This window comes from Tachysurus fulvidraco, chromosome 4 (assembly GCF_022655615.1).
Source record: "Tachysurus fulvidraco isolate hzauxx_2018 chromosome 4, HZAU_PFXX_2.0, whole genome shotgun sequence".
Taxonomy (NCBI): Eukaryota; Metazoa; Chordata; class Actinopteri; order Siluriformes; family Bagridae; genus Tachysurus; species Tachysurus fulvidraco.
Genome location: NC_062521.1, coordinates 10,423,810 through 10,436,335, shown reverse-complemented (window position 1 = coordinate 10,436,335; position 12,526 = coordinate 10,423,810). Strand labels below are relative to the sequence as shown.

The 12,526-nt window shown below is 39.9% G+C and overlaps 2 protein-coding genes across 7 annotated transcripts in view; one reads left to right on the top strand and one right to left on the bottom strand.

Moving 5' to 3' along the window:
• The window catches only part of plekhh2 (pleckstrin homology domain containing, family H (with MyTH4 domain) member 2), a 28,595-nt gene extending 25,803 nt beyond the window's left edge, over nucleotides 1–2,792 (bottom strand). For all 3 annotated transcript variants that reach the window (XM_047812686.1, XM_027150267.2, XM_047812687.1), the window contains exon 1: nucleotides 2,650–2,792. The gene's annotated coding sequence lies outside the window, so the exon portion shown is untranslated. The remainder of the gene's footprint in view (nucleotides 1–2,649) is intronic.
• A 440-nt stretch (nucleotides 2,793–3,232) lies between these two features.
• Nucleotides 3,233–12,526, top strand: part of thada (THADA armadillo repeat containing) — a 79,516-nt gene continuing 70,222 nt past the window's right edge. For 2 of the 4 annotated variants that reach the window (XM_047811926.1, XM_047811924.1), the window contains exons 1-10: nucleotides 3,371–3,605; nucleotides 3,818–3,929; nucleotides 5,649–5,755; nucleotides 6,887–7,023; nucleotides 7,129–7,277; nucleotides 7,724–7,756; nucleotides 7,842–7,890; nucleotides 9,408–9,601; nucleotides 9,681–9,775; nucleotides 9,869–10,092. In XM_047811926.1, the coding sequence (XP_047667882.1) occupies nucleotides 3,857–3,929; nucleotides 5,649–5,755; nucleotides 6,887–7,023; nucleotides 7,129–7,277; nucleotides 7,724–7,756; nucleotides 7,842–7,890; nucleotides 9,408–9,601; nucleotides 9,681–9,775; nucleotides 9,869–10,092 (1,061 nt within the window). In that variant the 5' untranslated portion in view covers nucleotides 3,371–3,605; nucleotides 3,818–3,856. Of the gene's footprint in view, nucleotides 3,606–3,817; nucleotides 3,930–5,648; nucleotides 5,756–6,886; nucleotides 7,024–7,128; nucleotides 7,278–7,723; nucleotides 7,757–7,841; nucleotides 7,891–9,407; nucleotides 9,602–9,680; nucleotides 9,776–9,868; nucleotides 10,093–12,526 lie in introns of all 4 variants that reach the window. The other 2 variants (XM_047811925.1, XM_027150072.2) reach the window with 2 other exon arrangements.

Below are 12,526 nucleotides of genomic sequence, written 5' to 3'. Positions count from 1 at the left end.
TGTAAATATGTGTGTGAATTTACCCTGCAGTGGGTTGGTATTCCATCCAGGGTGTCCACTACCCTGTGCCTAGAGTCTCCTGGGATAGACTCCACGTTCCCCGTGACTTTGTATAGGATGGATTGTTGGATAAAACCTAATGTAGTAGTGTGAGGTGTTTGTGTATGTTTTTTGTTTTGTAATAGGACATCATGACATCATGAAGTGCTTTATTCCTCCCATCTTATAGCAGTTTGCCAAAAGAAAGTTTGTTTTTTTTATTGCTTAAAAATCAACACTGTGTTCTATTTTAATCATGTATATTTTATGGAACATCAGCTAAAGTTATTTCCTGTTATCACTTACTTTGTTATAACCTCAGTAGCCTCTGTTTATCTTCTCTCAGAGCTCCCACTCTCTAACCTCAGAAAACTTTACCTATAACAAATACAAGCACTGATACTGAAGCCTCCATCCATATATAATACATAGTTTATGTGGCGTGAATGCCACACAAGTTTGTGTAAATGAGCTGTTACTATAGAAACAATATCGGATTTGATCGAGCAAGTTGATATAAACTGGTCACATGAATGTCATGTACACTGCTGTTCATGAGTGCTGTGCTGTATAATCAACACCATCTGACCAATCAGACTGCAGAGTTCCACAGTGCTGTGAAGTAATTAGGCAATCGTGTGTTAAATCTGGAACAATCACTGGTCCTTACAGGAGGTCGGATGCTCACAGAGCACTTTAATAGGAACATCTGTGTTCAGCCAATCATGTGGCAGCAGTGCAATGCATAAAATCAGGCAGATACAGATGAAGAGCTTTAGTTAATGTTCAAACATCAGAATGGAGAAAAAAAGATGATACCTGTGACCATGTAGCATGGTTGTCTGTGCCAGATAAGCTGGTTTGGGTATTTCAGAAACTGCTGATTCTTTGTTTTCAGCTGACCGGAGTTGTAGCACATCCACCTGATGCTTTTCTGCTCACCACCGTTGTAAAGAGTGATTATCTGAGTTAATATAGGCTTCCTGGCAGCTCAGTCCAGTCTAATCATTCTCTTCACATCTCTCTCATCAACATGGTATTTCAGCCTGCAGACTCTACTACATACTGTACATATTTTTTGTGTTTTGAACCATTCTGTATAAACTCTAAAGGAGATCAGCAGTTTCTGAAATACTCAAACTCGTCTATTTGGCACCAACCAGCATGCCATGGTTAAAGTTACAGAGATCACACTTTTTTCCACATTCCGATATTTAATGTGAACCTTAACACAACATTAAAGCTCTTGTGTATCTGCATGATTTTATGCTGCTGCCACATGACTGAATAACCAGATACCTGTGTAAACTAGTACACAACCATTTCTATTACAGTGGATGATGAGTGTATAATCTAACATAATTATCACTTTAAGGTAAATAATATATTTTCATAATAGTGAACCAAAATGTACAGTTTTTTATTAGGAAATCAGAGAACATAGAGGAAACCCATGAGGACACAGAAGGAACATGCACAGAAACTGATCCTTGGAGCTGTGCAGAATAATTCACTTTGAGACCTACAACTTAATAAATTCGTATTTGTTTCCTTTGTTACCTCATAGCTCCAAAGACCTGGATTTGATACTTAGCATGCGTTGTCAGTGCAGAGTTTCCAATTTTTCCCCCATGATCACACACTTTTCCTTGAGGTTATATATGGTTTATATATACTTGCCTCCCAAAACATGCACGTAGACATCCTGGCTATGCTAAAATACTGAACTTCTAGCTCTGAATGAGTGTGCATATTCTGCCCTGTGATGACTCCAAGCAGGGTGAATTCTCCAACACTGCACCCAGTGTTAAACTAGAGATACCCCTCAACCATGATCAAGATGATGCAGATTTACTAAAGATGAACGAAAGAAGGAATGGTGATATTTGTTTCCCACAGCTGAAATAAAAGCAGTTCTTGGTAGCAGACCTTTGAAATTAAAAACAAAACAAAACACCTGATCTGCAGGTATATAACATACACCACTGTATTTCATACTTAATACATTGAAACACTCAAAACTATAGAGAAGTGTATTCTTCACATTAAATTCACATTAAACATCTGGATCTTGGCTTGTAAGTAAAAAAAAAAAAAACCCACAACAACAACATATCAACAACTAAAAATCCAGAAAGAAGAGAGATGATCAGTGACACTTAAAGAGGAGGAGGAGAAGGAGGATGAGGATGAAGAGGTGGTTCTATCAAGATCCACATGCTGTTTGAATTATGCACTGCTCTGCTATGTTATTAATGAGGAAACATGATAAAGCGTTGTCTCATCACCCTTGGGAGAAGGAGGAATGGATCTACTTCCCTTTACTTCCCTCTTTTATTAGAAAAAGGCATTTTAATTAACGTGCCTGGTTCTTTCTTACGGTAAACTCATTTCTGCGTACTTTATGTATATTCCTTTTATTAATATTTATCGGATCATCAACACTGGATCTATACAATAATACGTAATCTAGCGAGACCCAGGTTTAATACTATTTTCACGTGTTCACCGAAAACGTAACTTACTTTTGACACCCTTTACGCACACAAACGCGCGCGTGTCCACAGCCTGAAAGAAAAAAGTCTTTATAGTGAAACAGTGACATCTTACCCTAATGAAATAGATGGTAATATAGCAGCCGCTTTCACTCCATAATTATTCTTAGCGAAGTCTCAAGTCTCTGTAAGTGTCCTTAAGAAACCAGGCAAAAACACACAGCGCGCGCTCTTTTACTCCCTCTCCCTCTCTCTCCCTCTCATTCACCCTCTCCCTCTCCCTCTCCCTCTCTCTCTCTCTCTCTCCCTCTCACTCCCCCCCCCCTTCTCCTCTCTCTCTCACTCCCCCCCCCCTTTCTCCTCTCTCTCACTCCCCCCCCTTTCTCCTCTCTCTCTTTCTCTCTTTTACTCTCTCTATTTTGCTCTCTCACCCTCTATTACGCTCTCTCTCTCTCTCTCTCTCTCTCTCTCTCTCTCTCTCTCTCTCTCACACTATTCATCAGCATCTCACAGCTTCTCCACTGCCCGGCACAGATGGGCGTGTCAGTAACCAAACAGACCAATCGGAGCGACTGTGGGCGTGGTTATGCAGCGTTCAGAACACAGGAAGTTTGCTCTGAATTGACACTCAGTTCAGCCAATGAAACACCAAAGATTATTCCCCTCGACCAGCCGATGTGGACTTGTTTCCAATTAACGTCAACTTTTCTCTATAAGTGTACTACATAGACTCCTATTTGTAGTGTAGTGCACACTATCCAGTGCACTTTCTATATTATATGATATATTATTTTACAGCCGGAAATGACATATCACCCACGTGTGTTGTGGTGAGTTTTTACTGAAAGGTAACAAACTACTTCTTTACAACGTGGATTCATTCGTGTTAAATAGGTGGTACAAAAATACTCTATAAGTGTTTTTTTTCATGCCCGATAAACACTTTATATAAACACTACATTCCGGTGAATGGAGATTGGACTGAAACTTTACTTCAATAAAAAAATGCATGTATTCTGTTAGCATCTGTGCTCCAGCTGTGTGCTAAGTTTGCAGAAGAGACAGCAATAAGTGAGTAAACAGTGTAGTAAAGCCAGTATTTCACATGTTCAGTAACAAGAAGTAACAGCGATTTTTATATAATAATAATAATAATAATAATAATAATCTTAAAGTAACACCCCCCCCCCATCCTTCTCCACTGCAGCGCTGGTATTTCCTATGTGTCATTTATTTTATGATGTGTCAGCTCTGAGACACAGTTTCCTGTCTTTCTGTCTCAGTCATCCATCCCATGCAGCTGTTGTGATTGAGGTTCAGTCATGGTGGTGAAGAAGAAAGCACCCAGAGTGGAGGCTGTGCTTTTGGAAAGCTGTGAGCTGAAGAGTCTGACTAGTGAGTAAAGAGTTCATTTACAGGTTACATTTCTACTTGCTATGTGCTTTCTCATGTAAAAGAATATGTTCCGTTCCAAATTGGAAATGAACTCAGTTTTTAATAATAGAGTTTTAAATTCTAATGCGTCTGTCTGTTATTAAAATTACTTTTAAGACTGTTTCCCTTTGGTTAAGCAGCAGAGGAGATTTTTTTTTAGTTTAATCATAATAAATGCATAATAAAGCATAATTGGAATGCCTATAGATTATTGAATCACATTTATCTATTGCTTGCATATCAGGAGTGTGTTAACTTGTTTTATAACATGACCAGATTACGCTGCATCAAAAAACCTGAGGGATGCCGACCAAAATATGGTTTATGAATTATTCAAAAAGCTAAATATTTACAACATGAAAACTGACCTGCGTATGTATGTATACGCTTATAAAGTCTTTATAAGACTTTCTGTGCAGCATGAACATTATGGACGTGACCTGGCCGTGGAGCTCGCAGACACATCGAAGAAGAGTCTTAGAAATTTAGAGCTGTGCTATTAAAGCAAGCTAACTGTACAAAATGCTCTGCCGTCACCCTGTCAATCATGATAACATCTTGTCAATCTTGAATCTGTCTATAATCTACATACAGTAGAACACAGCTATTATTATAACACCACTTTTGTATTGGATAACATCTATATATACTGTAAAATCATCTATCTATCCACCTATATATATATATATATATATATATATATATATATATATATATATATATATATATAGATGTTTTTTACAGTATATATAGATGTTATCCAATACAACGGGTGGTTACATATAATTAAATATTATTCAAATTGAATACATCTCTACAAGCCCTACATCGAACAGCTGTAACTTACTGACATGTGAAGTGAATAACATTTGATCATGTCTTTACTATGGCACCTGAAAAGTCAGTTCTTGAAGTTGTTGCATTGGAATCAGGAAAAATGAGCAAGTGTAAGAATCTAAGTGACTTGGCTAGACAACTGGGTCAGAGCATCCCCAGAACAGCAGGTCTTGTGAGATGTTCCAGGTATGCAGCATTTAGGACCTAAGAAAAGCCAATACTGTCCGTCTAATCTAGGTATCAGAACACACAGTGCAGATGCTCGATCTGGGGAATTTGGAGGAAGTCAACCCTTTGATCTTTATGTTCCTCAAACCTTTCGTGAAGAGATTTTGCAGTGTCATGTAGCATTATCCTACTCAGGTCACTGCCATTAAAGTATATTGTTGGCATGAAGGGGTGTATTTGGTTAGTAGAAATGCTTAGGTGGGTGTTATGTGTCTAAGTTACATTCACATGAATGCCAGGACCAAAGGATTCCCAGCAGAACATTGCTCAGAGCATCATACTGCTGCCTTTATCCTTAGTGCAACCCGGTGCCATCTCTTCCACAGGTAAGTTACGTGTACACACGCATACACCTGGCTGCACACACCATTGTCCAGTACTCCATTTTCCAGTTCTAATGCTCACATGGACATTGTGACGGCTGGACATAAAGCCAGCCGTCAGCATTGGCGCTCAGACCGGTTTGTTGCTACATAACTCAAAACACAGCAAGCTGAAAAGCACTGTGTGTTCTGATGCCTTTCTGTCATAGCCAGCAATTAGCAATTTGTGCTACAGCAGAATTTTGTCTATGCAATGTACACCTCGTACACACTCTGTCTTTCTCCCCCTCAGCTTCACTCTCTGTAGATGGAGACGATGACTCCAAAGAGCTTGCCCAAGTGCTGAAGGAGTGTTTGACCTCCACTGACCCGGTTCAGCAGGTCCAGCTCGTGTCAAAGGTGCAATCATGATCATATTTATCAATTTGATTAGAAAGAAAGTATTTTATTTTATAAGCTTTATTATTTAAGAAACGAATCAGGAAACATTTTACTCAAGGAAGTTCGCAAACATTAGACGAATTTAAATTTTGTGTATTTCAGTTTGTTTAATTTAAATTCTCTAAGATTTGTGACCATGAAAGACACTGTTGCACGTCTGCTAGGCTACACTTACTGTTATCATATTAAGCACATATGCTAAATTGCCAGTTTATTAGGTGTATTGTACCTTGGAAGTACACTTACTGGCCATTTTATTAAGTACAGCTACCATATAGATTCATTTTATAGGTTTACTGTTACACACTGTTGGTCATGTGTTGCTGAGCAGAATATTTACCCTCCTCTACTATGTGAATCATTGGAGATCATTTTTTAAACCCCCTGAATGGCCAAGCTGGACATAAGGCTAAGCAATATGATGGCGTTAAATTATGTCACAATTTTCCGGGACTCTTTTCGAAAGTGAGATTAGACCGGATTTATACTCAAATTGTTAGTACAAGTGTCTAAACAAGAAATTGTATAGTGGTGGTTGTGGAAAAGAAAAATCATTCTTCATTGTTTCTTTTTTCTGGGCTTTACGCTGATCTGTCTTTTCATGCTCACGGTTGTCTGTATGTTTTTCCTTTTATGGAGTTCCTTTTGTGGGCTTCTCTTATGTAAATCAGCTGTGTCTTGCATACGCTTGTTCATTTTGGGGTGGTTGAAACTTTTGTATGGCTTATTATTATTATTATTATTATTATTATTATTATTATTATTATTATTATTATTGGTTTGGTTTATGTGATAATTGATTATTGATAATAGTGATACATTTAATATATTCCAGAAATCTCTTTAGAGTGTTGATGTGATATATTTGAAGCTGTATGTGGCATGGACAGGGCAGGTGTGTCAAATGAGGGGGCAGTATGTAGAATACACAGCTACACTGCTGCACCTGATAGACTTGAATGACCATCTTTGAATAACAGCAGAGATTGAAAAGTTTTGTATAGCAGCAGGTTGTCACTAGTCTTATACCTACAGGACCAGTGATGGTCAGTTAGTAGAATTACAATCTAGCTCGTTGGGATCTTGCAGGCAGGCTCCATGCTGGAACATGTGACCAAGGCTGAGTCTTCTCCAGATCTTTTACTTCTTACCTGCTTGGATACACTGGCTGTCATATACACCACCAGACTTCGGGCTAAGAATCCACTGAGGAGGGCTGTGGCCAGGTACCTTTTTTTTTTTACCTTGAGTTTCTCTTGTATACATATACACATCCCTCTACATTACACAACTCTATATTTTCACCTTTTCTTTTCCCTTTGTCTCCCCAGTGCCTTGGGGAATGTTCCTGACTGGTTACAGGAGAAAGCTGTGTGCTGTCTGTCCGAGCGCCTTTCTTCGTCTCTGTCCTCTCAGAGCTCCGAGCATTACACCCATCTCACAGATTGCATCACTTCCTGTCTAGATTCATTTCCCATCGGTATGTCTTCGTCTGCAGTTCAGCCAAAGCGTTGTACAGTGTTTGTCCTTTAAACTGTGCCGTTCTGCTTTTTCTGCAAATATAATAGCTAATAGCTAATTCACTGCAAAGCAAAAAAGATGCTTTTACTTTGTGATGACTTTTTCCAGGTGAATTCACTAGTCTCAAGTGGGATGTCATGTCTTTGGGGCTTTGGACAGTTAAAAAAAAATGCTCCATACGTTATGAAGGTCACATTGAAATTTTGCATTGCTGTTTTCTTGCTGTTGCTTGTTGCACATCTGGCAGGGGAAAAATGTCTCTGGTAGACATCATGGCTGTACTCTTGGCCTGCTACTATTTTAGCAGTATTTTTCTTAGCAGTATTTGCACCTCTGTCTGTGTCTTACCATCCACAGTTAATTTTTATTTATTTTATTCTTAATATGTGACGCTCTGTGCCACAGGAGAGAAATGCATCCATCACTTAATAACAGAAGGTTGGTATTTTCTTAAAAAAAATCCTTATTCCTAGTTTTCGGTTTCTTTAGATATCTGATTCTGATGTCTCGTCTTTTTCTGCAGTGCTCCAATTCTTCCAGAAGGTTGTGAGTGAATATCTAGAACAAAACAGGTAAACAAAGTAAAGTCAGTTTTAAAGCGTAAAAGCTGTATTAACACTAACTAATCCTCTCTGATTGTGTGTGTGTGTGTGTGTGTGTGTTTGTGTGTGTGTGTTTGTGTGTGTGTGTTTGTGTGTGTGTGTTTGTGTGTGTGTGTGCTTCTGTGTGTGTGTGTGCTTGTGTGTGTGTGTGTGCTTGTGTGTGTGTGTGTGCTTGTGTGTGTGTGTGTGCTTGTGTGTGTGTGTGTTTGTGTGTGTGTGTGTGTTTGTGTGTGTGTGTGTGTTTGTGTGTGTGTGTGTGTTTGTGTGTGTGTGTGTGTGTGTGGGGTTGTGTAGTGTGTGTGTGTGGGGTTGTGTAGTGTGTGTGTGTGGGGTTGTGTAGTGTGTGTGTGTGTGTGTGGGGTTTGCTGTTGTGTGTGATGTGTGTGTTTGTGTGTGTGATGTGTGTGTTTGTCGTGTGTGTTTGGGTCGTGTGTGTGGTTTATGTGTTGTTTGTGTGTGTTGTTGTTGTCTTGTGTGTGTGTGTGTGTTTGTGTGTGTGTGTGAGTGTGTGTGTGTGTGTGTGTGTTTGTTTGTGTGTGTGTGTATGTGTGTGAATGTGTGTGTGTATGTGTGTTTGTGTGTGTGTGTGTGTGTTGTGTGTGTGTTGTGTGTTGGTGTGGTGTTTGGATGTGTATGTGTGTTTTGTGTGTGTTGTGTGTGTGTGTGTGTTTTTTTTTTTATTTTTTTTTTTTTTTTTTTGTTTTTTTTTTTTTTTTTTTGTTTTTTTTTTTTTTTTTGTGTTTGTTTTTTTGTGTGTTTTTTTGTTTTTGTTTGTTTGTGTGTGTGTGTGTGTGTGTGTGTGTGTGTGTGTGTGTGTGTGTGTGTGTGTGTGTGTGTGTGTGTGTGTGTGTGTGTGTGTGTTCGTGTGTGTGTTCGTGTGTGTGTTCGTGTGTGTGTTCGTGTTCGTGTGTTCGTGTTCGTGTGTGTGTTCGTGTTCGTGTGTTCGTGTTCGTGTGTGTGTGTTCGTGTTCGTGTTCCTGTGTGTGTGTTCGTGTTCCTGTGTGTGTGTTCGTGTTCCTGTGTGTGTTCGTGTTCCTGTGTGTGTTCGTGTTCCTGTGTGTGTGTTCATGTTCGTGTGTTCGTGTGTGTGTGTGTGTGTGTGTTCGTGTTCGTGTGTGTTTGTGTGTTCGTGTTCGTGTGTGTTTGTGTGTTCGTGTTCATGTGTGTTTGTGTGTTCGTCTTTGTGTGTTTGTGTGTTCGTGTTCATGTGTGTTTTTGTGTTCGTGTTCATGTGTGTTTGTGTTCATGTGTGTTTGTGTGTTCGTGTTCATGTGTGTTCGTGTTCATGTGTGTTTTTGTGTTCGTGTTCATGTGTGTTTGTGTGTTCGTGTTCATGTGTGTTTGTGTTCATGTGTGTTTGTGTGTTCGTGTTCATGTGTGTTTGTGTTCATGTGTGTTTGTGTTCATGTGTGTTTGTGTTCATGTGTGTTTGTTTGTGTGTTTTTGTGTTTGTGTGTGTTTGTGTGTGTGTGTTCGCACTTATGTAGAAGCCTGGCTGGTCGTCATGTAGCCCAAGCCCAGCTCATGCAGAGTTGTCTGGCTGTGGTCAAAGCCTCCATGTTGGTGGTTCAGAGATCTCAGGAGCTAATCAGTGCTGCCCAGTTGGAGGCGTCAAGCAGCAGCGCTCTCCAACAAGCATTCAGTGGACTCCTGCAGTGTTATACACAAATTCTGACTGAAGGTACGTCAGAGGGAATGGTATTGATGGCACATTACCTTAATCATTTTATTGTCTCTCTAATCTGTCATTCTTTATCCAGAGGAGTTTGTTCAGGCAGTGCAGAGCACAGCTGGGATGGCTGTAGTATTGTTAATAAAGTCTGTCCTGGGAAATGGAGACACTCTGTCTGTTATGGTGCGTGATGTAGTAGTTTTCTACTGTCCAGTATTTGCTAAATTCCAAACCTACATTTTTAAGATACTTTTATTTGTAATGTGTTCATTCAAGGTGGCAGGCCTGTTACAGTGCATACAACAGGAAGGAGACACTGCCCCCCTGTGGCTGAAACAGAGCTGTGCAGGACTGTATGTGAGCACCAGGCCTGCTGCTTTGGCTCTGTATCTGAGCCACGGAGCTCTGGCGATGCTCAACTGGAGAGGTAGGACGCTCGGCTTGCAGGACGAGAAACTGCTGCTCCTCGTTCCTGATGTCATCCTGTCTCTTGATGCAAGGTGAATGCCCAAACACTTTCTGACATATTGCCTTATGGGAATCTGTTATACTGGCCACAATTTGACGTCTTTACTCACAGTTTGTCTATACATGCATTAGCTAAAGGCTGATATCACCACCTTAACTGCCAAAAAAAGTTTATTATGGTTTACTACAACATTCAGTCTGACAAAAAATGTTATCATTTGACATTCAGGAAATTCTTTAATTTCAAGTGATAATGTAAGACAAAAGCAAGGGACAATTAAAAAAAAAAGTAGCATGCTTGTTGGTGCCAGGTGAGCTGGTTTTAGTAATTTAATCTCCTGGGAATTTCACACACAACAGTCTCTAGAGTTTAAACAGAATAATGCCAACGGCAGAAAAACACATAGTGAGCAGGAGCTCTGGGAGTGAAAACACCTTGTTGATGAGCGAGCTAAAAGGAAAATGGCTTTATAACTGTGTTGGGCAGAAAGGCATCCCAGCAGGCCCAAAACATCCAAGCTTGAGGTGGATAAGTTACATCAGCATTTTACTCCTTTCAGCCAAAAACAGGTATTTGATGCTCTCATTGGCACAGACTTGCCCAAACTGGACTGCTGAAGTTTGGAGGAAAAAAAAATCACCTTGTCTGATATGGACCAGTCTGAGTCTTTGTCAGTGGTATCCTGGGATTCTTGTTCCTGGCCGATAGGAGTGGAGCCTGATGTGCTTTTGTTCTGTTGCTTCCACCTCAGGGTCTGATATGTTCTGAGATGCTTTTCTGCTCAACACGTTTGTAACCAGTTTTTCTTTCTGTCTTTTTTTTTTTTTTTTTTGAGTTGCTATAGACTTTCAAACCAGACTTTCAAGCTCAAAGCAGTCTGGTCCAATACGATAGGATGTCTTGTTTACGTTGTAGCTTTACAATTTTTCCTTTACTGGAAAGAAGAGGACCATATCTGTTCCAACACGAGGTTCACGAATACATAGTTTGTCAATATAGGACTGGACTATCTCAAACCCATTGAACTCCTTTAGGGCAAATTGAAATGCTGAGTGCACCCCAGTACATTTACATTTACAGCATTTGGCAGACGCCCTTATCCAGAGCAACGTACATAAGTGCTTAAATCTCTAACATTGAATACATTAATGCTGGTTCACTAGGTTACATACTTAAGATACCAGGAGTTTAAAACATCTGTTCAAAGTTACAATGAAGAAGTGTCAAAGGTTTTTTTTTTTTTTAATGCAAAAAGGAAAGAAGTGCTAGTTGAAGTGTTTCCTGAATAAGTAGGTCTTCAATCTCCGCTTGAAAATAGCCAGTGACTCAGCTGTCCGGACCTCCAGTACTCGCTTAACATCAGTGCCTATCCTCACTAATGCTCTTGTGGCTAAATGAACAAATCCACAGACACACTCAAATGTATGAGATTGTCCCAGAAGAGTGGAGGTTATTACAATAGCAGTGAAAGATGGAATGTTTTAAAACTGCATATGGGCCTAATGGCACGGTGTCCACATACTTTTGGTCATTTTGTATGTTTATTTTATTGCATATACAGTTGTGATCAAACGTTTGCATACCTTGGGAGAATTTGTGAGATATGTATCATTTTTTTTTAAAGAAAACCTGAGTGAGAAGGCAAAACAGATTTATTTTATTTCTGCCTTCGGTTCCTGTAAATTTTTAGCTTGCACATTTGTGTCTGTGATCTCCCCAAAGTGGCTGAATGATATTGAGGACAGGAGACTGTGATGGCGGCTCCAGAACCTTCACCTTTTTTGCTGTAGCCAATGGAGGGACAACCTCGCCTTGTGCTTTGGATCACTGTCATTGTGGAACATCCGAGGGTGTCCCATGTGCAGCTTTCGTGCTGTAGAATAAAAATTTTCTGATAACATGCTGCATTCATCTTGCCATCAATGTTTGGTAACTTTCCTGTGCCACTGGAGCTCACACAGCCACAAATCATAAGAGATCCAGCACCATGCTTTACAGTGGGGATGGTGTACTTTTCACCGTAGGCCTTGTTGACTCCTCTCTAAACATAGTGTTTATGGTTGTGACTGTAAAGTTCAGTTCTGGTCTCATCACTCCAGATGACTGCTCCAGAAGCTGTGAGGCTTGTCTAGGTGCTGTCTGGTGTACTGACGGTGGGACATTTTGTGGCATAGGAGCAGTAACGGCTTTCTCCTGGCAATTTGACCATGCAGGTCATTTGTGTTTAAATAACTTCTTATTGTGCTCCTTGAAACAACACCACCATTTTTTTCTAGAGCAGCCTGTATTTCCCTCAAAGTTGTTTGTGGGTTTTTCTTTGCATCTCAAACAATTCCTCTGGCAGTAGAGGGTGAAATCTTTCTTGCTCTACCTGACTGTGGCTTAGTATAAACAGGACCTCTTATTTTACACTTCTTTATCAGAGTATGATCAGTACTGACTGGCATTTTCACATGTTGAGAGGT